Below are 23487 nucleotides of genomic sequence, written 5' to 3'. Positions count from 1 at the left end.
CCTTTGTCAGGTGAGGGAGTCCCAGTGACCACCGTGCCCGTGCCAAATCGCCTGGCTGTGCCTGTGACTTTGGCTGGCCAGCAGGCCAGTACCCGGACGGCCACGCTGGAGCAGCTGCGGGAGCGGCTGGAGTCAGGGGAGCCTCCGGAGAAGAAGGTGTCCAGGCTGTCAGAAGAGGAGCAGCGCCTGGTGCAGCAGGCTTTCCAGCGCAACTTGTTCAACATGGCGCGGCAGCTGCCCATGAAGATCAGGATCAACGGCAGGGGTGAGCAGCAGCCTGTGCACCAGGCCCCGGCTCCATTCAGGGTGGGTTCACGTCCGGGGACTGGGGTGGGGGCCTTCCAGGTTCTGCCCCCAGCCCTCTCACCCGATCTGCAGAAGGATCTAGAGACCAGGGAGTCACCTGGGGGTTCAGTGGCCACGGAGACCTCAATTCACCAAGCTGAGGTAATTTTCCAGGGTGCCTGCAGTTCCTCGGGCATGCCCTATTCTGTAGCAAAAAGGAAAAGCAGTTGTTCAAGGAGAAGGAGCCGGAGACCTTCAGGGCCAGTTGCGGGGTCTTCCCTGTCCACCCCTGCCTTTTGATCTGTCTCAGTTAAAGGGCTCGCCTTTCCCCCACTGCCCCACCACCTGGAAGAAAGACTGCGCCCCACTCCCGAGGCCCAGCAAGGGGCCAGAGCTGCCTCAGGCCGGCAGCCAGTGGCCCTCAGGAGGGAAGGGAGGAGGAAATACAAGTTTGGCAGCATAATTGACATCTGTCCCTTGCCCTCCACATTTTTCAGATGCCCCACCTCATCCCTATAGCCACATAGCCCACGCCCCTCATTCCTGTTTCTCCCCTTTCCCCCTAACACATTTCTTTGCCATTCTTGACTCTCTCAGGACAAACATGAGCAGGCTTGTGTTGGGGGAAAATCAGGTGTGAGGGAGCTGTGCACATTCCCAGGCAGCCCCTTCCTGTCCCACTCTCCCTTGGCGAGGAGCCCAAGGAAACTGGAGATGGTGGCCCAGAGCAGGGCTCTGCCCTATCCCCCTCTCAGGCCAGCTGCCCCTGGTCGTGCACAAGCCAGAGGCTGATAGATGAAGCAGCTCATCTGGAAGAATTCTTGGCTCTCGACATCAGGAACGGACAGAGTCGCAGGTGGGCCAGGCAGAGGCCTCGTGTGCCAGTGCCTGCCGCCTTCCATAGACCGTGGATGGCTCAGATGGAGAGGGAGTGACAGGGTCTGGATAGGCAGACCCCCTCCTTGAGGACCTCCCAGTCTAATTAAGGGGAGGAGGGAGCCAGGCGAGTTCTCAGTGGATGGGGCTGGTCTTAGTGATCTCCCGACGCCAACCCCTCCCCCCATCCTGGCCCCCCATCTGGTGGATAATGGGTGCTCAGGGTTTGTTGAATCGCACTAAATGCATCAGTGCACAGCTGTGAGCCGAGGTCAGCCTCCTTCCCAATGTGACCCCTCTCTGAGAGCAGAGCGAGCTGGGGAAGTGAAGTGGGTCAGTGGAGAAAGCAAGCGATAGAATACTGACCAGCCTGGGTCTCCTGCCAGACCTTACACTGGGAGACGGTTACACGGGTGCTTTCTAACTCTGGGAGGCCTCAGCCTGCTGTGGCCAGGCTGGGAGGGTGGCCAAGCCTCGGAGGGGACGACAAAACTGCCCAAGAGCTTGACCGGACCTGCCATCTCCCTTGTCCCCAGCAGAGGACAGAGCAGAGGCCTCGGCGGCAGCACTGAACCTAACCACAAGCAGCATTGGGAGCATCAGCATGTCTGTGGACATCGATGGTACCACTTACGCAGGTGAGGGAGGTGCAGGCTGGCAGCCAGTCTCAGTGCGGCTCCCTGCAAGGCCCCCTCGCCCCCCTCCTGTCTGAACACCTTCCCAGGGGGTTTCCTTTCATGCTGTCTCAAAGTTCCAAAGGTCAAGTAGTTCTGGATGAGGAGGACTGAGGATTGCTAACAGGACTGCTAACTCCACCTGTGACGGAGTCATAGAGACCCCTTGTCTAAACCTTTTATGACCAATGGTTGGCTCGTTAATTAAAAGAAAGTCATTGCATGTAAGGAATCATAATCAACTCCATCCATGCCTTTAACATTGTATTGTAAACTAAATCGGGGCTTCCCAGTGGCACTAGTGGTAAAGAACCCACCTGCCAATGCAGGAGACATAAGAAACGTAGGTTCAATCCCTGGGTTGGGAAGATCCCCCGGAGGAGGGCATGGCTACCCGCTCCAGTAAACTTGCCTGGATAATGCCATGGACAGAGGAGCCTGGTGGGCTACACAGGCCATAGGGTCACCAAGAGTCGGACCCCACTGAAGCGACTTAGCACGCATGCATGCGTAAGTTAAATGTGGCCGCCGTTACAGTCTTCCGAAGCACAAGTCTCCTTTCTCTGACGGGTTCATCTCTAATCTTCCTAAACGTGGTCTGGGAACACTTCCCTTAGAGCCTTTGGGGCCTTTCAGCAAATTGACTGCCCGCCTTAGCAGCTTAGACGCACCTGCTGGCAGGGCAGTGTCGGCAGCAAGCGCACCTCCCCGCCTGGAGCCTCACCCAGAGTCAGGCAGCATGAGATGGTGAGGGACTGAACCGCTGCACCCATCTCTGCTCTCCCCATCTGCTCACACTGCCTTCTCCCCTCCCCGCTCGCTCAGGTGTGCTGTTTGCCCAGAAACCTGCAGTCCACCTCATCACAGGATCCGCCCCCCAGAGCCTCGGCAGCAGCTCAAGCAGCAGCAGCAGTTCTCACTGCTCGCCAAGTCCTACCTCATCCCGGGGCACCCCCAGTGCAGAGCCCTCCACCAGCTGGTCCCTCTGAGGGGCAGGACCCAGCTCTGCACTCCCCACTCTTCCTTCAAGAGCGGCGGAAGTTGATGCACAGAATTTACCTCATCTCACGGAGCCCACATCAGACACCATTTGGCCGATGTTGAGAGTTTGGACATGTCCGTCTGCCCAGGCTCCATCAGGTCCTGCTGTACTCTAGAGGCAGGGAGAGGCTGGAGGGGCCTGACAGGGCAGCGTTGTCCAATCAGGGATTGTTCTGGAGAACTGGGCAGGGTCTGTGGGCGTCCAGCTTCCCCCAGGGCTCCCAGGCCCCCTCCCATCCCGGGCACAGTGTATCGACAATCTGTAAGCTGACACAGGGCTGGAGACTCTCCACACCCTTTCCCCTTTAATTTATTTCTCTTCCCCTGCCTTCTGCTATGACTCCAGGGTTGCTGGTCTCTCCCTGCTCAGCTCCCCCATCTTTAACTCCCACGTGGGGCTGCTTGGAGCCAAGAGCACACCTCTGTGGCCCTTCTCTGCTGAGCATGGGATGGGGTCCTCCCAGTCCACCTTGCCTACCATGTTTGGCTCCTGGAGTGTGGGCCCCTCAAATTCATGTCTTGAAGCAGTCCTCGGGGCCCCATACCCCTTTTTAATGGTTCCGAGCAAGGGCTGATAAGGGCAGTCCTCAGGACCCAGGGCCTGCTGGGGGTCTGCCAAGGGAGAGGCAGAGCCCCGGGGACGGCCCAGACAGGCCCTGGCACCCACCCCACTGGCCCTTTCCTGACCCACCCAGACCTCATGCCTGCCCCCCTGCCCCCCTCCATGGGTCCCTGCTGGCCAGCTCTCCCAGGAAACAGCCCGCTTGTCCCTCAGGCCCCTCCTTTCCTCGGCGAGGGGCCACCTCAGCCCCTACATCCCCAAACCTGCCAGTGTCAGGCTCATTGAAATACCTCAGATTTGTAATTGTTGATGTTTGATTCTTCAGGAAGTATTTGCATCTCTGAAATCTTTTTTATATGTGTTTGCTGACTTTTGTGGGTTTTTTTACTTTAAAATTTTTATTGTTGTTACTGTAGCACCAAAGAAATGAAAGCAGATGTCCCCCAAAGCCGAGCAAATGGTTTGGTACCCCAGCCCCTCTGGCCCTTCCCCAAGTTCCCCCAGTGAAGAGGAGGGGGAGGCGGCAGGAGAGATGACTCAGGGATCACAGTGGCGGGAGGAGGTGGAATGGAGGGACCCCTCTCACGCAGGTTGGGTCCTGAAACCACACGGTGTCAGGATGGCCCTTGACCCATTTCCCACCAGAGCGGGGCAGTCCCTCACCAGGCCAGGGGCAGGGCATCTCCCCTTGACTCAGCATTCCCACCCCAGGGCAGGTGCAGGCATGGAGGCCATGAACCCTGCAGGGGTCGAGCTGCCCCAGAGGGTGAGGCGATGCTGAGAGAGCTCTGTCTCTCCTCTTGCACGCTGGGGTGAAACAGGCTGCTCCTGTGTCATGAAGAAGAGGTGATTTTCACACACGGCTCTGCAGTGTTCACTAAAACCCCGCCCACTGTGACATTATCCGGCGGTAGCGGTGGGAGGCTGAGGTGGACCCAAGCCCACACATGCCCCACGCTCAGTCTGGCTAGGAAAGGAAAGGGAAATCAGACACTTGAGCCCAGATCACATACCTCAGCCCGGTGAGCTGCAGCGTCACCGACTGCATCTCCTATCTCTCCCCTAGCCCCCAGCACCGTCTCACACTCTCACACACACAGCCCCATCCGCTGGGGGCTGACCCTCTCCTGGCCTCACCAGGCCGGCACAGGGCTGAGGAGAGAGGGGCATCTGGTGTCTGTGTCAGGGAGGAGCCTGGTTGGCTGGCGCTGGGCCCGCTTGAAGGCATCACAGACGTTTGGCCAGTGTGTCTTTCTCAGGACTTTGGTCACGAAGGATGGACCCTTGCCACCTGGAGGACACAGGGACCGTGTGCTGAGTCTTCCTGGTTGTTGGATCCTCTCCCTTTCCCTGGGCAGCTTGCCCAGCCTCACCCTCTCACCAAGGCCTCGCTGCCCTGAGGGGCAATAGCAGGGTCTCAACCTGAAAGCCAGAGGGTAGGCGTGCCGGCCAGTGCCCCCAGAATGGGGCCCTAGGCCAAGAAGAGCTCTCCGGACGGTGCAGCCCTGAGGTCACATGGCAGCCATTGACCGGGGCCACTTGGTCCCCTCCCCTTCCCCGTCTTGTATTTAACCAGGAAAAAAATGTGATAGCACATGGGTAGCCTAGGCAGTGGATGAATACCTCAGAAGTCCTCTTGCAGCAAGTGTCTGTATATGTTGTGGTTTTCTATCTACATGTTCTCGAATGTTTATATTTCAATAAACCTCTACCTCTTCACTCAAGCAGGACACAGGTGCTTTGGCTCTTTCATTTGACAGTAACAGGAAGAGGGCAAGGGACTTCGGAATAAAAGGGGCTAAATAAACTCCTCTGATCCCTTGATTTTTCCTGAACTTTCTCTTCACTGCTCACTCACTGTTTGCGCAAAGCGCTTACTCTCAGCCTGTCTTCTGTATTAGCTGGGTGCCTCTGATATGCGTGACCACCTGCACTGACCCCTGGCATCACATCAGGGTCCCAACAGGCACAGGGCCATGAGCAAGCCCTCTTTCAACTCCTGCTGAGTAAGTACAGTCCCCACACTTGCAGAGCTCACACTCTTGTCTGGAAGGCACACACAACTCTCGACAAAACATGATTGGAACCCATGGGCAGGTAAATGCTGGAGCAGCTCACTAGGGAATCCCTGGAAGGCTTCCTAGAGGTGGACACTTCAGCAGGAAGAGTGAAGTTGCAAACTGAAGACATCAGGAAAAGCGGACAAACCGATCCATGTGGTATCAAAGGACCTGGCATTGGGAAACTGTGGATAGTATCGGTAGACAAAAGTGTGGCTGGGGCCAGGATGGAGCCCAGGCTGAGGGACTTGGGTACTATCCTCTGAGCATCAGGACACTACTGACATGTTTTGAGGAGGGCATAGGCTTAGAGGCTTTTCTAGAAGGGTGACCTGGAACTGGGAGACATTCTAGTTGTGGACACCCTGGGACACTGCCACTGAAACTTAGGCCTAGACCCAGGCTGCTCAGCACTTTTCTTTACCGCAGTGCACATCCTGTGGGCACAACCTGGGACTAACAAAACTAAGAGAAACAGGCAGAGAGGTCAAGCGCTGGGCAGGTTTGTGATTGTCCTCCATCCATAACAGACACCTTGCCTGTCTGTGACCTTTCTCTGCCATTTTGAAGTGCTGGAAAGTGAGAGTGACATTGGGACAGTCTTGAACCTCTCACTGATATTTAAAAAATTTTTGAAAGAAATAACCAACCCTTTAGTACTTATTTACCCGTAATTGGGATAACACGTCACAACTTCCCGTGACACATCACAGGGCTGCCACATGGAGATTCAGTGGGCCTGGTACAGGAGGAGGGCACCAGATAAGAAGCATGGTCCAAAGACACTGAAATAGAAACAGCATGGAGTGAATGTGAGGTGACGCTGGGAGAAGTGGCAGCTGAATAAAGGTCCAGTTAGAAATGGAGAATCCGGGAAGAGCAAGGCACCAGGCCTGCAGTTCCATTCCACTCTAACAGGAAAAAAAAAAAAAAAAAAAAAAAAAAATATATATATATATATAAAATATCTAAGACCTTGAGAAGAGTTCTTCAAACTAGACCCTCCAAAAAAAGAGTTCATCAAAAGATACCAAAAAATAAAAAACTGGAAGGAGATACTTGTAATACAGAACTGACAGAGGAGTAGTGGTCAGAATTTTTTTTAATGTTTAATATAAAGACAAAAGCAGTCTTAAGATCAAACCAGTCAATCCTAAAGGAAATCAGGCCCTTATTGTACAGAGTGAAGTAAGTCAGAAAGAAAAACACTAATACAGTATATTAATGCATATATATGGAATTTACAAAGATGGGAACGATGACCCTATATGTGAGACAACAAAAGAGACACAGATGTAAAGAACAGACTTTTGGACTCGGGAAGAAGGCGAGGGTGGGATGACTTGAGAGAATAGCATTGAAACATGTATATTATCATATGTGAAATAGATCGCCAGTTCGGGTTCAATGCATCAAACGGTGCTCAGGGCGGGTACACTGGGATGACCCTGAGGATTGGGATGGGGAGGGAGGGTCAGGATGGGGAACACATGTACATCCATGGCTGATTCATGTGAATGTATGGCAAAAACCACCACAACATTGTAAAGTAATTAGCCTCCAAGTAAAATAAAAAAAAAAAATCAGGCCTGAATATTCATTGGAAGGACTGATGCTGAAGCTGAAACTCCCAATACTTTGGCCACCTGATGTGAAGAACTGACTCATTAGAAAAGACCCTGATGCTGGGAAAGATTGAAGGCAGGAGAAGGGGATGACAGAGGATGAGGTGGTTGGATGGCATCACCAACTTGATGGAGATGAGTTTGAGCAAGCTTTGGGTATTGGTGATAGACAGTGAAGCCTGGTGTACTGCAGTCCATGGGGTCGCAAAGAGTCAGATACAACTGAGCAACTGAACTGAACTGAAGACAAAAGTGAAAAAAGAAAGCTTGAGCAGATGGGGCAAAGTCATAAACAGATGTTCTGCAGAAGGGGAAATAAAATGACTGCACATCAGTGATCAGGGAAACATACAGAAAAAACATTCCCTGTCATCAGATTGTCACAAGCTGTAGTCTTAAAATACCAGGCCTTGGACTTCCCTGATGGTCCAGTGGTCCAAAACAAGGGACATTTGATCCCTGGTCCAGGAAGAGTACACACACTAAAGGACGATTAGACCTTTGCACCACAACTATGGAGACCTTACGCTATAGAGTGTGAGCACTGCAACAAGAAAAGTCACCGCAAGAGTAGCCTCTGCTCGCTGCAACTAGAGAGAGCCCACCAGCAGCAATGAAGACCTGGTATGGCCGAAAAAAAATACACCAGGCCAAGATGGAGAGCTATGGGAGCTCTCAGATTGCTGGGAGGAGTGTAAATCAGCCTAACTCTGAAAGACACTTTGGCTTTTCCTAGTAAAATGGAACATGAACATGCTGTGGGGCCCAGCAATTCTGCTACCAGATTTGTACCCCAGAGGAAATCTGCACGTGTGCCCCAGAACGTAGGACATGTGTAGCTGGCAGTGATAAGGAGGCTGTAAAAGTCCCAATTACTGAACACTGGTGTGGGCCAGGTGTGCTTTTAAGTTTTTTGCAGGAATTAACTCGTTTGCTCCTCTACACGTTTATGAGACGGGAGGTACGGAGAGGTTAACTAAGTAGCAATGAGGTTCCAGAGCGGGGAGAGGAGCAGTCAGTGGCAACGGAACCCAGGGTCTGTGCCCTAACCACGAGCAAGGCAAAGCATTCTGTACTCCAGAGGCTCATGTAACACTAAACCCACAGACGTGTGAGGCAGTGACTTTGTTCATTCTGCGGATGAAGAAACTAAAGGGCAGAAATGTGCACGAGGGACATGTAGTGAACGGCAGGCTGGGAACAGACTCTTAACGCAGTTGTCCCACCTCTCCCGCATGTACCTATTTTCACTTAGGGCCGGGGTAACCCAGCGCGGTGATGAGAAGGAAGCAGAGCGTAGAGAGTGGGTCTGATTATCGCTCTGGCCCAATCGTCCCCACGCCGCGCACAGCAGGGAATCACCTGAGGGACTCCAGCATCCCGGGGACCAGCTTTCCCGGCCACTACTTTCCCGGCCACTAGCCGCAGCCTCCCTCACCTCATTGGCCAGGGCTGGGTATGTGCTTTCCGCGCAGCCAATGGGGCGAGGGGGCGGGGCGACTGGGACAGTCGCTCGTCGAGTGGAGGGAAGTCCCCAGCGCAGACCGCGTCTCCGCCCGCGTCCCTGAGAAATGGAGTGCAAGTTACTCCCCGCAGAGAAGGAGGGGTTGGTGGCCTGGGGCTTCTGGAAGAGAAGGTTTGTAGCCACCACCGGAAGGAAGGGGAGAAGGAACCGACCAGACCAGCAGGACTGGGAAGCGTGGGGCCACCCGGCTGCGCTTGGAGACGGCGAGTACAAAGCCCCGCAGCAGCCGGGACACAGGGACACACAAGAAGGCCAAGGGTGGTGGGGTGGTCTGTGCCAAGGGAACAAGCTGGAGCCGGGTCTAAGATAAGCCAGTGGAGGGCAATGTTCGGCCTCCAGGGAGGACCTTTGGGACAGGGGCCAGTCCTCTGGCTTGGAGGCATTGACGGTGTTTTCCCTGGTAAGGGATCCAAAAAGGTCCATGTGAGCAGAAAGGATGGGTATTTACTGTCCGACTCCAGAGTGTGTGGAGGAGCCCTAGGGCAGTGAGACCTCAGGCTGGCCCCAGAAAGGGTCTGGAACCCAGAAGCACTGCCCATGGAAGGTATTTTGCCCTCCCAAAGACCAGCCCAACCTGCTGCCTGAGCTACAGAACAAAATGAGAGGACCAAACCAAAGGTCAAGTTTATGCCTTGTGCATGCATGAGACCCCCTGGTGTGTGTGCTTAGTCGCTAAGTCTGTCAACTCTGCGACCCCATGGACTGTAGCCCGCCAGGCTCCTCTGTCCATGGGGATTCTCCAGGCAAGAATACTGGAGTGGGTTGCCATGCCCTCCTGCAGGGGATCTTCCCAACCCGGGGGTGGAACCCAGGTCTCCCACATTGCAGGCAGTTTCTTTACCATCTGAACCACTAAGGAAGCCCAAGACCCCTTGGGCTGAAGCAAAATCTCTCTGTCCCAATTTAACTTTCTGAGACTTGTCAGCTCCATTTGCTCTTACTGAAATCCAGCTTTTTCCACACAGAAAAACAGGGTCCCTAGTTTAGTTTTATGTGTCCAGTCTTCAGCCTTGGATGGGTTACTCTTTTGTCCCAAGTCAAGTGGCCCTAGAAGGAGAACGTTGATTCAGTTGGGTTTGATACCCAGTGCTGGATCTCTCAATGGAGAATTTGGCAGCCCCCACAGTGGCCTGTTTATGACAGGGATGGCAGAGAACATTTTGCAGAGGACAATGCTGGGGAAACAATCCCAGAGATGTTCTGTCCTGTCACCCTGCCAGAGTCACCCTCGGCAAAACCCTGCTTCATTTAAGGCAGTTGATGGAGGGAGTGTTCAGTGATGGCATCAAGGAAGATTCTAGGGGCATGTGGCCCAGCTGACAGAGCTCTTTGAGAGAAGGAAGCATATAGGAAGGTAGGGAGGGAAGTTCAAAAAAAGAAAAACAGCCAGATGACCTCGAGGGGGATGTAACCCTAAGTGGTCTGGCCCGTGGGCATTGAAGGTGGCCCTGCTGCCAAGCTCAGAATAGACAGTGTGAAATAAGAAACCACCCTTCTGGGACAGGTTAGGGAACCAGGGGGCTTACCTGCTGTTTTGCTGTGTGACCTCAGGCAAGTTACTGCCCTTTTCTGGGCAGTTTCTTATCTGTGAAATGGACACTGTAAACCACAAGTAAATGAAAACGCGCTGTGAAAAGTCGAAAGCCCAGTGCCAAGGCAGTGAGACAGAGGGTCCTAGCCATCACTCAGCTGGCTCAGGGGCAATCAGTGAGCCACCCAAGCCCCACAAGGATCCCAGAATCCCCACTGGCCACTCCCTGCCCAGCTCTACTCTGAGCCACAGGGTCCCTTTGGGAAAGGGCCAGGCAGTCCTCACCCATGAAGAGTCAGGAACCTTATGCCACATGAGCACTGCAGGCCCCATGGCAGGTGGGGGGACAAAGACAGCCTCTGACTGTAGCTACCTACAATAGACTGACAGAGAGCTTGTCCTTGGTGGCTAAAGGCATAGCCACAGGGTCCTCCCCTCTCCCCAAGAGTCCTTGTCCCCACTCCTTGGTTTCCTGAGGCCTGTCAGTCCAGATCCTCTGTGCTAGGACTGCCCGGCTTACTGGGGCTGGGCCGGGGGCTGACCTCAATCGCGTGCTGTAGGGCGAGGCTGTGAGCCTGTTCCCTAGTGGCTCTGGGCCTCAGTCTCCACACCACTTTTCTTCCCCAGCCTGGGCACTGGCCCTGGCCGCCAGCTTTTCTGAGATACTCCTCTCTTCTGTGGTTCCAGGTCTGTGGCTGAGGTCTGGGAGTGGATAAGGCAGAGGCTTCCCCCAACAGAGGGCACAGGGGCAGGGCAGGTACCAGGTATGGAGTAGCCTCAGGGAAGGCCGGGCAGCTGAGGAAGCCAGGTGAACTAGCTAAGGCCCACACTGGAAGGACCCTTCAGGACCCTGACTTTCCCTCCAGTTTGCAGATGGAGAGACAAGGACAGAGAGAGAAACTGGGCCTGGATCACACAGAGAGGTAGGGAGTGCCCCCCTGGAGAATCCCCAAATGATGCCTTCAGCTGAGAGCTGGCTGGAGGTGCCTGTTCTCCCAGCACTGGAGCCCTTGATGCTCAGAGCTGCACCAGCTCCTGTTTCCTGAGGATGCAGTTCCCAGCCTGAGGGTCCAGTGATGGACCTGCCCTGCTTTGCTCAGGATCCCCAGAGAGCAGCTGAGGCAAAGGAGCCCCCAGCCAGCTCTTCCATGCAGAGTCATAAGGATGAGGCCCTATCACTGTTAGTGCGGTATCCGAGCACGAACAGTACATAAGCTCCAGGCTGTGAACATGCTACATTGTCTGTCATTGGTGACTGCTCATTATATCCGATTGTTTCCTGAACTTAATAAGAAGTGGGAACAATGCCTTGTTGGTGGAACAATGGATAGATTATGTGGCTAAAGCCCCCCTACACAGTTGATCTTGGGTCTGTCTCTGGTTTTATGACTTTAATACTGATCCCCAAACTGGACCCCAGGTATAAGGAAGCTCAGGGGCACCAGAAATAGGCACGGTGATCCTCACATCTTCCTTTGAAGTAGGTACTGTCAGTATCCCCATTTTGCAGATGAAGAAACAGAGATTTAGCGAAGGCAGACTTGTTCATGCTAATCTAGTCAGTTGGTGGTGGTCAGTTTTCTTCCCCTCCAAATTTTTCAGTGACTAAAAATTTCCCTGAATCCAAAAATATTGATGGGTGATACTCCCTCAGTGCTTCCTGTATGACTGATTTCACCCCACCGGAGAGCTGCCTGAGAGTAAGCCCAAGTCCCTAAATCCCCTTCAGTCTCCACATCCTTCCCTGTCTCCCCACATGCAGTCCCTGCACCAGGTCGGGGCCACAGAGCCTTGACCCTGAGGCATTTGCTTTGTGCCAGTGAGGACTGAGTGCCTGGTCTCCACCCAGGGCCACCCCGAGATGGAGCAAGGGCACCAAGGCTCAGATCTTGGCCCTCAGTAGAGACATCCTGATCCTGAGTCACAAGCCTTCTCTCCACCTCCATAGTTCACCCCACCTTCACCTCCCAGGTGGCCTCGGCCTCTGTCCCAGACCCTCTGTTTCCTGGGCACAAGGACCCAGTGTAGTCTTAGAGGGCCTGGCCCACACCATTTCATCCTCTGTCTGGGAGGCCCTACTTCCAGCCTCATCCCCAGCCCTGAGGGAGGGCAGCCAGGGCCAGCCAGGCCAGCTGTCACCTTCTGTGAGGGTGGGCGGGGGCCTGCTCCCAAGCTCTCCTCTCTGTCTCTGAGGGGGCCCACCCTGGACACTCCTTGGGTCCCATTGTGGGCCTCGGCTCTGGCAGCACCTGGGGCCTGGTGGGGACGGCAGGACCCTGGCCCCTTACCCTCATCCCATTCTGAACCTCATTAACCCAACCAAGGCCAGTGGGCCACTCCACTGGGAAGCAGGCCATAAAGAGGTGGAGAGAGCATGACCGAGGGACAGCAACCCACTGGGTAAACCAAATAGGGTCACGGTATCACCAGGAGTCAGAACCCCTGAGTCCTGCCAGCCCACTCCCAGCGCACAGATGGGGACCTGAGCCCAGAGTCAGCAGAGGGTTTGTCCAAGGCCAGCAGGCCACAGCCCATCTCTGTGTTCCTGAAAGCCTGCTGCCAAGAGACCCAGGGAGGATTCCACAGCGGCCTGCCCCACAGACAGTGGACTGGAGGCTGAGGGGAGTGGGCTTGGCTGGTGCCCACTCAGTAAATGCCAGTCTGGTCCCCAAAGAGAAGCCAAGCTGGGCCCAGACCTCCAACCGGCCTGGAGCCCACCTTGCCTGCACAGACTCCGGGAGGTCGCCTGGGTACTCTGCTGGGGCCTGCACCTTGGGAAGGGGGCTGATGCGGAAGACTTGGGGACACCTGGGCTATTGGCCCCCTTCTTGGCCGGCTGCACTGTCCCAGTTCTCACATTCCCTTCCTCAGGTGTGGGCAGACCTAGGTCACGCTCGCCTGAGGGCACGGACCCTTGCCTCTAGCAGCTCTCGTTACAGCTTCCAGGGCCAGCTGGACTCGGAGTCCCGCTCCTGCCCGCAGTCATCCCGTTCAGCCTGGAGTGCAAAGCCCTTGTCCATTTGTGAGCAGAAGGGCTGCCTCAGCCCAGGAGGCTCCCCACTCTGGACCTGAGCCCCCAGCTCTGCAGAGGCCCGGACAGGGAGTTTGGGACCTATTATGCAGACAGAAAATCTGAGGCCCCGTGAGGGGAGGGGGCTAGTCCCTATGACAGAGCTGGGGCTGCCTGCTTTTTTGCACCAGGTCCCTGGTTTCTGGCTTGGGGAAGACTCTAAGGCCTTCAGGAAGGGCTTCATGGGAGTCCTGACTCCAGATGGGCCCCTCTTCCCCTGACCCCGGACAGCTCCCAGTTCCTTCCATCTTCCATCTGGATTCTGGCAGCCTCTGGTTGTTTTTCTTCTCCAAAGCCTGCATCTTGCTTCTGTCACTAGCCAGGGCCAGGCAAGGAAGGACAGATTGCAGCCCCATCTGAGGGGAACCTCACCCCCACCCTCTACCCCCACACAGGCTCCTCCATCTGGGCAGGGCCTGGCATGCAGAGAGAAGCCCAATTTCCAACCTGGACTCCAATCTGCCTCCTCCACCCCTATGTGGATGAGGTGTCTGGGGGCTCACTAAGTGGCCCCTCCTGTGGACATGCCAGCCTCTGCAGCTGTGTCAGGGGTCCTGGAATTAAAGGAGGGGGAAAAACAAGACAAAGAACATCTGGGTCCCCAAGATCCCAAGTCACATCCAACCCACCCAACAAGAAGGCAGCAGGGGGAAGTCCCTGGTGGTCCAGGACAAAGACTCCAAACTCCCAATGCACGGGGCCCAGATTCCATCCCTGGTCAGCGAGCTGGATCTCACATGCTGCAACTAAGACCCAGCACAGCTAAATAAGCAATTTTTTTTTTAATAAAAGGAAGAAGAAGAATGGAAAAGATTTTCAAAAGAAGGTAGCAGGAAGCACATTGGAAGGAGTCGTGGGTTAACTGTGCCCCCGAAAGAAAAAGGTGTTTGCATTCTAACCCCCAATGCCCCAGAGTGGGACTTCAGTTGGAGTTGGGGTCTGTACGGAAGTACATTTAAAATGAGCTCATTAGAGTGGGCCCTGTGCTGTGCTCAGACACTCAGTCGTGTCTGACTGTTTGCAACCCCATGGACTGTAAGCCAAAGAGGCTCCTGTGTCTATGGGATTTCCAGGCAAGAATGCTGGAGTGGATTGCCATTTCCTCTCCAGGGGATCTTCCTGACCTAGGGATCCAACCCTATGAATAGGGGAAATCTAAAAACACGGGTGCAGAGAGAGTGCCTTATTCACGTGAAGGCAGAGGCTGGGGCGATGCCTCTTTGAGCTAGAGTGTCAAAGACTGTCAGCATCCGCCAGGAGCTGGGGGAGCAGTGGGACTAGAGGCCCCCTCACAGCCTTTGAAGGAACCAACCCTGCCGACACCTTGATCTCAGACTCCAGCCTCCAGCGCTACGTCGGTAAGTTTCTGTAGGTGAAGTCCCACCTTGTACTGGGTTATGGCAGCTCTTGGGGCTTCCCCCGTAGTTCAGCAGTAAAGAATTTGCCTGCCATGCAGTACCCGCAGGAGGTGCTGGTTTGATCTCTGGGTTGGGAAGATCCCCTGGAGGAGGACATGGCAACCCACTCCAGTATTCTTGCCTGGAGAAACCCATGGACAGAGGAGCCTGGTGGGCTATAGTTCATAGGGTCACAAAGAGTCGGGCACAACTGAAGTGACTTAGGAGGGAGGGTGGCAGCCCTAACAGGCTAACCCAGAGGGTACATAAGATCAAAGCCCCATGGCAGCTCTTTGGCCCTAAAGGGACCCTGATTCAGAAGGGGGACTTTTGCCTCAAAGCGGCCAGGCCTGCAGTAGTGTGAAGTAACACTAGTAGCAGTGAAGTGTAACAATAGCCGCTAATATTTTAGGACTATGTGCCACGTGTCCAGCACAGCACTGAGCCTTTTACAGGCTTGTCCAGTTTAACCCTCACAGCCAGCTGCTGAGGGAGGAAAACTGTTACAGATGATTTTTACAGATGAGACCCAAAGAGGCTTCCCTGGTAGCTCAGATGGTAAAGAATCCACCTGCAATGCAGGAGACCTGGGTTCGATCCCTGGGTTGGGAAGATCCCCTGGAGAAGGGAAAGGCTACCCACTCCAGTATTCTGGCCTGGAGAATTCCATGGACTTTATAGTTCCTGGGGTCACAAAGAGTCAGACACAACTGAGCGACTTTCACTTCACTTCACTTCCCAGAGAGATGGAGTACACAATGTGGGCACACAATAGTGTAATGATTTAATAAGGGGTCAGGATTTAATAAGCTAGTGGTCAGGTTCCATAGCCCACAGTCTTTTTTTTTTTTTTTTTTTTTTTGCCTTCTTGGGCTTTTATTGTTGTGGTGCACCGATTTAGTTGCCCTGTGGCATGTGGCATCAAGTTCCCTGACCAGGGATCGAACCCGTGTCCTCTGCATTGGAAGGTGGATTCTTAAGCTCTATTTTGGGGATAGTGAAGCCCACAGAATCCTGGGATTGCAAAGGAAGACAGACTGAAGTAGAGACTCTGAGAAGAGGAGGGTGGAAGGAGCCTGAGGTGGGGGATGGGACTAGAGGTGGAGAGTGCTGGAGGCCCCAGGCACCCCTCACACCCCCTGCAGCCATGGGGTTGCAAAGAGTCAGACACGATTGAACGACTAAGCACAGCACATGGCACAGCCACCTTCTCTGGGGCCTGAGGCCAGCTCAGCGCTGCGGCGGAGACCCCCTGTCCCTCTGCTTCAGGCACAGCAGTTGAGCGACTCTGGTCCGGGTCCTATCACACAGCACACATCCCATCCGGGTCCTCACAGTGCTCCACCCCCTGGCTCTCAGCCGTCTCCTCAACGTCTGTATCTATTGCTCGGTGTCTGTGTGTGCGTGCATCTGGGAGGATGTGCATGTGTCTCTGGGTGAGTGTCTGAGGTGTGTCTTGGTATGTGCGCGTGTCCCACTGTCTGTCTGCCTGTGCACATGTGCATATGGCCAGGAGACTAAGGGAGGATGCTGGTCAGGAAGAGTTCCCCTCCAGGAGGAGCTGGAGTGGAAGTCAGGTGGACAGGGCCTGGGACCCCCAGGAGGAGCTGGAGTTGAAGTCAGGTGGACAGGGCCTGGGACCCCCAAGCCAGTGCTCTGGCCCCGTCCCACCCGTCACAGCAACTCCTCACCTACTCCACATTTCATCTGGATCAGGGACTATTCACAACACACCCAGCTCCATGTCTCTCCTCTCTGGGCCTTTGCAATGGCTCTTCCTTCTTGTTGAAATGCCCTTAAAAAGGAAAAAAAAAAGGTTTCTAGCCATGCTTCATAGCATGTGGGCTCTTAGTTCCCCGACCAGGGGTCAAACCCACGCCCTCTGCATTGCACTCAGAATCTTAACCTCTGGACTACCCTTTGAAGTCCTGAAATGCCCTTTTTGCTTTTGCTCCTTGAGAATGCCTGGTCATCCCTCAGTGAGGATTTTGAAGCCCAGAAGCCCCCTCTCTGGGGAAGACTTTGCTGTCTGCCGCCCCACCCGCAGCTCTGAGTGCCCCTCCCCTCATCAGGCACATTAAATTCTAACTGCCTGCCTGATGTGTGCCCCCTCCCATACCAGAAGCTTTGGGGGGCAGGGAATGGTCTGCCCTGACTTCGGTTCTTCTGTGTATGAAAGAGGGCAGGTATGCAGTGGGTGGTTAGTGCATGCACACTGCATGAGACGACAAAGCGCGAGCGTGACGAGGAAGAGACAGAGGGAAAGAAGCGGAGCACAAAGCCAGGGGCATCCTGGGGTGGGGGAGGTTCATCAGCATGCCGGGGAGAGGCAGGACAGTGGAGATGAGAATGGGAAAGGAGAGGAAAGGGGTGCACAGATTGCACGGATCTGGGGAGGCCAGACCTTTTACTGCCTCTGAAGCCTCTGCGGTTCCTCCTCTGTAAATTTCAGGGCCACTGCTCCCTGCTGTCAGCATGCCCTCTGGTACTCAGCCACCTTCTCGTGAAGCCTGAGATGTGATTCTTGCCCCTGCAACTCTTTCCTGAGGGCACAGGGACCTGCTAGACCTTGAGTGTGCTAGTAGTAGGGATGGGGCAGTCTGGGCACCGCATGGACCTCAGATCACCTCGTTTTCACCCATGTTCAGTGATTCCTGTCCAAGTTGCATGGATGTTCTCACAATGTTCTGATGGCGGGGATGGGGAGTGGGGCAGACAGCTCCATCACACCTCCCTGCACACATGAAGCCCTCTGTCCTGAGCGCTTCCACTTGCAAGCATCCTGACTTGAGCTCCGCAGCTAAGGTTACCTCACCTCCCTCTGGCCTAGCCCTAGGCTGGCAGGTGGGGCTCAGCCATGAGGAGGGGATCCAGGACTTGTTGGCACTGACAGGTTTCCCACATGCTCTCAAGAATGATCCAGAATGTCGTATCCATGAATACTGATACCTGGGAAAGGGCATCTGACCTTGGCCACATGATTTGGGGTTTGGGGCTCTAGTCTCCTCTCCTTTGCCTGTGTTGACAGAGGCTGGCCCACCTCCTGCCCACAGGCCATCCCACCAGTGGTGAGAACAGCACCTGCTACCCAGCCCAGCTTGGACACTACGGGGTGGGCCAGCCTCCTGGCCCAGGGCTGCCCCAGCGCTGCTAGCAGCACCAACTTCTCCCCAAGCAGCCAGACATGCTCTGCTTCCAGGGCCACACAAGGCTGTCTTTTCACCTTGCAGCTGCTCTAAGCAGGCTCCTAGCTGTTGGTGGCCCTGGCCCAGTTCCTCTGAGAGTCTCTTGTTCGCCTGTGTAGACCCCACTCTGCCCCAAGTCATGATTCAGCCTCAGGGCCGGTGAGGGGCTCCCCTGCCTGGGATCTGTCTGCTCAGGCTAGCCGTTGGGCCTTTACCCCTGCAGCTCCCTCCTCCTGAGTTCCTGACCTCCACGTCGTCTGAGACTCAACTCTTCCAGGGCCCTCCTTTGACCATCACAGCCCACAGAGGCTTCTCAGAACTCCAGGCTTCAATTCTGGACCAAATGATTTAAGGCTGGACAGTTCCTCGATGCCCACCAGCAGAGGGTGCTGTTTTGGTGGACCTACAATGTGAACGGTGCTCACTGAGAGTAGAGCTGTGTAGGGGCCCTGCTCCAAGCTGTCCCTCCTGATCATTCTTTTCCATGGTGTCCTTAGGGCCCCTCAACCTCAGGATCCCCAAGGACAGCAGGGCCCCCTGCTTCTCTTCCCGCAGCACAGGTGGGCACAGCCTGGCTGAGTTAGTACCTGGATTCCCTGCAGGGCTGACAAGTTCCCTGTTGTGGCCCCCCAGGGTGAGCATCAACAGCGGCTTCTGCAGGAAAGTTGAGCCCGTGGGCATCTCAGCTGCCCCCATCAAGACTCCATCTGGGCCCTGAGGCCATCCCACCATGGCTCCTGGCCTAGTACCAGCATCTCCTGCAGATACACTCAGTCTAGGGGCCCCTCCCAGTCTTCAGACCCACTGTTAGGGCCCTGAACAAGCTCTTCCCTGCCCTCTCGACTGGTTTCCCATCTGAACCTGGAGAGGAGTCAGGTCTTCCCAAATGTAGGGAGAGGGTGTCCAGCATCTCCTGTGCCACCCTCCTTCCCTAGCTACTGCTCCAAGAATGAAGACCTGGGAATGAAGTACAGGGAGGGCTGAAGGTGTAGGGGGGCTAGTGTTCAGGCCCATACCAGGCTCCCACTTGAAGGGGGCCTCTGCTCATCCCTACCTCAGGGGCCCCCAGGGCCAGGGGACTGTCAGCTCATCTGACAGTCTGGCTCATCCGGTCCAGACACAGCTGGGCCTTTTCCACTTCTGTCTGCAGTAGCAGGAAAGTGGGAACAGAAGGGACTCTGCCCATCCTCTGCCACTCCACCCTCTCCCACCTCCCGGCACCATCACTGGTCTTCTGTGTCCTTGTCTGGCCTCCTCCACTCCTCTGTCCCTGTGATTCCTACAGCTGGTGCTGCTGCTGCTCCAGGCAGACCTCAGAGCATTCCACCTGCTGGGTTGGTGGGGGCGTGGAGGGGAAGGGCTGAAGGCAGCACCAACCCCTGGAGAGGGTGGGTCCAGCCTCACCACACACATCCCCCACCCCCAGCAGGGCAGGGTCTGTAGCCCCTGATAAAGCAGGTCCTGCCTCCCCCACCAGCTGTGATAAGCCTAGCTGGGGGCCCAGTAGGGACCTGTGCCCTGAGGCTCTGAGGAGCTGCCCAGCCGTTGTCACTGCCAGCTCCAGATGTGAAACCCTCCACCTCCAGTTGGACTCAAGACACATCCCCTTTTCCACCCAGCTCCTCATGGTTCTGGAGCTCCAGGAAAAGTACAGGGGATGCTGTTGTGGGATGCTGGAGAGTTGACAGGCAGGTCAACTGGGTCCCCAGGGTCCCTCCTGGTCTGGTAGGGAGCCAGGGCTCTAGAAGGGTCAGTTGTGGGCTAAGACCCCCAGGCCACTAAAGGCTTAGGCTCCTAGGCCATTGAAGGTGGCTCCCATGGGGTGGGGGTGCTGGATATCTCCCCCAGAAGCCTCAGTTTGCATAACCCTCTCTGCCTCCCTGGGGACTAAAGCTTCACCAGGGCTGCCTGGGCTTCTGAGGAAACTCTCCTGTCCACTGAGCTGAAACCAGCTACCTCCTCCCTCTTACGGGAGGGGAGGGGCAGAGGTTCCCCAGTCGGTCCTTTGCGTCTGTCTGCTGCTCCCAGCCTCAGCAGGCAACGCACCAGACACCTCCGAGGGGTCCGTTCACAGATGACGCTTTCACCATGGTAGCCCTACTGGGGACTCCATTTCCCTCTGTCTCCTTTGGACGCCCTGGACCCTGACAAGATTTCTTCCTGAGAATATGACACCAGACGTGGGCCCCAGCCCTGACCATTCTGGGGTTTTCAGTCTAGTAAGGGGACTTTGTTTGCTCAGGCGACATCCTTGGGACTCTGGACCAGCAAGGAGGATCGGGGGAGAGGACCAGAGTTTTACTTTCTGCTTCAGAGCCAGCAGCTCACTGGGCCCTGCTGAGTCCCAGCTCGCATTCCCCGCTCCGCAGCACCTGTGCTTGGTCAGACGGGCCTCCAGGGCTGCCCGCGGGCAGCCAGCTAGCTTGGCCCACTGCCACCTGCTCTCTGCCAACCACACCCTTCTCTGCGTCCGGGCTTGCTCAGGGGCCCTGTCTGAGCACCTGCCAGGAAAAGAGCAGCCAGGCCTCAGCAGGAGCACCAGAGACTGCCAAGCCCGCCTCCCCTACCTTCACCCGTATCCTTCAGTGGGGCTCAGTGGCAAGCACACTCCAGTGGCCAGGGGCAATGGGTGTGATGGGGACAGCAGGCAAGGCCAGGCATCAGTTCCTGGGGTTCTGCTTCCGTGGGTCCGACAGGACAGAGGGGAGGCCCTTCCTCAGATGTGGAAACTGAGGCCCTGGGGCTGAGCAGGCACTTAAACCCTTCAACCCCAACCTTTCGCCCAGTATGCTCCCTGGTGATTCAGATTTCAAATGAACACCAGCCTCAACCTCCTGAACAGTTCTCAGTTCCAACAGATTCCATGATCTGTGAGTGCTGACTATGGCCTGGCCAATGCTGAACAACTGCGGGTTCATTTGTTCCTCCCGGGTTTGGGGTAGGGAGGCGCGGAAGTTCAGAGTTTGGGATTCATTTGCCCCAGGTCACACAGGTAGTCAGTCCACTGCGACCTGGGCCCACGGTCCCCCACTCTGCTGCTCTCCTTCCTACTGTGGGAGTATAGCAGTGGCAGGGGGCAAGGGAACATTTGGGGAGCTGCTGCATTTTAGCTCTGATACAGGGGGTCAGAAGCCCTCAGTTCAAGTCCCTGCTTCAGCACCTCTCTAGCTTTCATGGCTTCAACTGGAAGATGGGGCCTTACCCACAACTGACCTGCCTACTCCTCACATACATTCCCAACCTGCCTCCGTCGGGATGTACCTCCACCCACCAGGCCCTCTCCCTTCTAGACACCTTGACTCTCCTCTCCGAACTCCAGGCTCAGGTTCCTATAGCTCTCTCCTCAGCTGTCCCCCTCGGGTTCACCATCACACAAATCATCTTCAAAATGGACCTTGAGGACCAGCTCATGGCACAGCACCCATAACTCCACCCTGGCTGGGTGCTCTGTCTTTCCCACTTAGAGGCAGGGACTCTCTATGGGCAGCCCCCAGCCATTACTGAGACCTTGAGCTTGCCTGGCTTGGTTTGAGGATGAAGACTGAGGATTTATCACAGTAGTGAGTGGCACGGGCCAGGCCATTGAGCTTGTGTGGCCAGTGCAGAGAAAGCACAGCCACCAAGGGCTGCGGGAGCAGAGAGAAGGGCGCTTGACCCGCCCTGGGAACTCCCAGGAAGGCTTTCCCGAGGTGACCCTTGGGCTAAGGCCTGAAGGTAAATTAACTGTCCTGGAAAGGGCAGAGATGGATGTGGCACACCGAGCAAGAACAGCAGGACAAGGAGGGGGATCAGAAAAGCTGGGGTCTGGAGAGAGGTAAGTTGAGCCAAGAGCCCAGGGGGGCACAAGAGAGATGAAAGGGGCTGGAGTTGCTGTGAGGCTCAGGTGGCTAGTGGCAGAGTGCGGGGCAGAGGCATCTCCTTGGTGTGGCACAGAAAAGACTGGGCGGGCACATGGGTTGAGGCTCTGAGAAAGAGCTTGGACCTAAGGGGTGGAGGATGTGGAGTAAACCTTCTCTGCAGGTGGTTCAGGCCCTGAGCTTCTCAGCCATCCACTGCCAAGGTCTCAACCATCCAGCACTGGAGGAATGAGGGGTGTGGGTGTGTGAACTAGGGATGAAGAAGTTGCCCATACTTTACTTTTTTCAAGTGCCTGATACTCTGCCTCTCTTTTTTCTAGGTGCGAGTTCTTTTAGGAACAAAGAAACAAAAGAATGAGGCTCTAAGGTAGGATTTCAGGCAGGACAGTTGCTGGACTTAAGATTGTAGAGAGGAAGTGACCCCATGGCCTAGCCTACCAGGCTCCTCTGTCCGTGGGATTTTTCAGGCAAGAATACTGGGGTCGGTTGCCGTTTCCTTCTCCAGGGGATCTTCCCAACCCAGGGACTGAACCCATGTTTCCTGCGTCTCTTGCATTGGCAGGCAGATTCTTTACCACTGAGTCACCTGGGAAGCCCTCCTTTAAGTTAATTGCCTTCAATACTGCTACCAGAAAAGCCACATTCTGTTTGGCTGGGAGAGAATAGATACATGTACATGTATGGCTGAATCCCTTGTTGTTCACCTGAAACTATCACAACACTGTAAATTGGCTATACCCTAATACAAAATAAAAAGTTAAAAAAAAATTATAATGCCAACCCTCTCCAGAAGTATAACCAGGAATTGAAAAGAGAAAATAATTTTATTATTTTTTAATTCTTTGGTTGCACTGGGTCTTCATTGCTGCATTCGGGCTTTCTCTAGTTGCGGTGAGTGGGAGCTACTCTTCCTTGGGGTGCACGGTCTTCTCATTGCTTGGCTTCTCTTGCAGAGCAAAGGCTCGAGGTGCACAGGTTTCCGTAGTTGCAGTTCTGGGGTTCTAGAGCTCTGGCTCTAGCTCCAAGACAAGTGGAATCTTCCTGGACCAGGGATTGAACCTATGTCCCATGCATTGGCAGATGGATTCTTATCCACTGTGTCACCAGGGAAGTCCTCTATTTTACTTTTGAAAAAGAAAGCTCTGTTTTTTTCCTGGGTTCTCCATGGTAGGAGGGCTAGTGGGAAGAGGGCCCGACTTACCCCCTCAGAGCCTGGTGCCCACAGCAGGGCTAGGGACAGAAACCTCTCTGAGCTGCTCCTCCCTCAGCTGCCAATGTGATCCAGGCTTCCAGGAGCCACAGGATCTGCGGGCAGCACAAAGAGGTGGTCCTCCCACCGCGACTGAGTGGATGAAACCCTTAGATGAAACCTGGCTGTTGTGGCCACAGGCCATGGGCCAAGCTTCGAGGCCCACGCAAGAATGGCAATTCGGACTGCTAACGGCCCAGGATCTAGGGGCGAAGGCTTCCAGGCTCTCGGGCACCAACTGCACACTAGAAGCGGTTCCTGAATTTTTATACTGGGGAGTTGGGTGCATTTGGTTGGAGGGGGACCGGGAGCCGGTTTCAGGCTGCAGTAGTATAGCAAGCACCCCGTTTTTATTTAACTTCGGTTGTTTACTTCCAGTAGGGATGGTGGAACTAGTGGAGATTTTGGGGGTACTAAGCTTAACTCGCTCGAGCCACGCCGTCAGACGCCAGTTTAAAGAAGAGCCAAAGGTTAGACACTGGAGAGCTCCTTACTCCGAGGGGGCGGCTCCGCTCCTGCAGAGCTTGGTTGGCAGGGAGGCTAAGACTCG

General features: G+C 55.1%; 1 protein-coding gene across 1 annotated transcript in view; it reads left to right on the top strand.

Moving 5' to 3' along the window:
* ARID3B (AT-rich interaction domain 3B) overlaps window positions 1-5036 on the top strand; it is a 47882-nt gene extending 42846 nt beyond the window's left edge. The window contains exons 7-9 of the mRNA XM_052659699.1: window positions 11-265; window positions 1701-1799; window positions 2661-5036. Of these exons, the coding sequence (XP_052515659.1) occupies window positions 11-265; window positions 1701-1799; window positions 2661-2824 (518 nt within the window). The 3' untranslated portion in view covers window positions 2825-5036. The remainder of the gene's footprint in view (window positions 1-10; window positions 266-1700; window positions 1800-2660) is intronic.
* Window positions 5037-23487: the final 18451 nt, after the last annotated feature.

Source organism: Budorcas taxicolor, chromosome 21 (genome assembly GCF_023091745.1).
Source record: "Budorcas taxicolor isolate Tak-1 chromosome 21, Takin1.1, whole genome shotgun sequence".
Taxonomy (NCBI): Eukaryota; Metazoa; Chordata; class Mammalia; order Artiodactyla; family Bovidae; genus Budorcas; species Budorcas taxicolor.
This window is presented reverse-complemented; position numbering and strand designations above follow the sequence as displayed.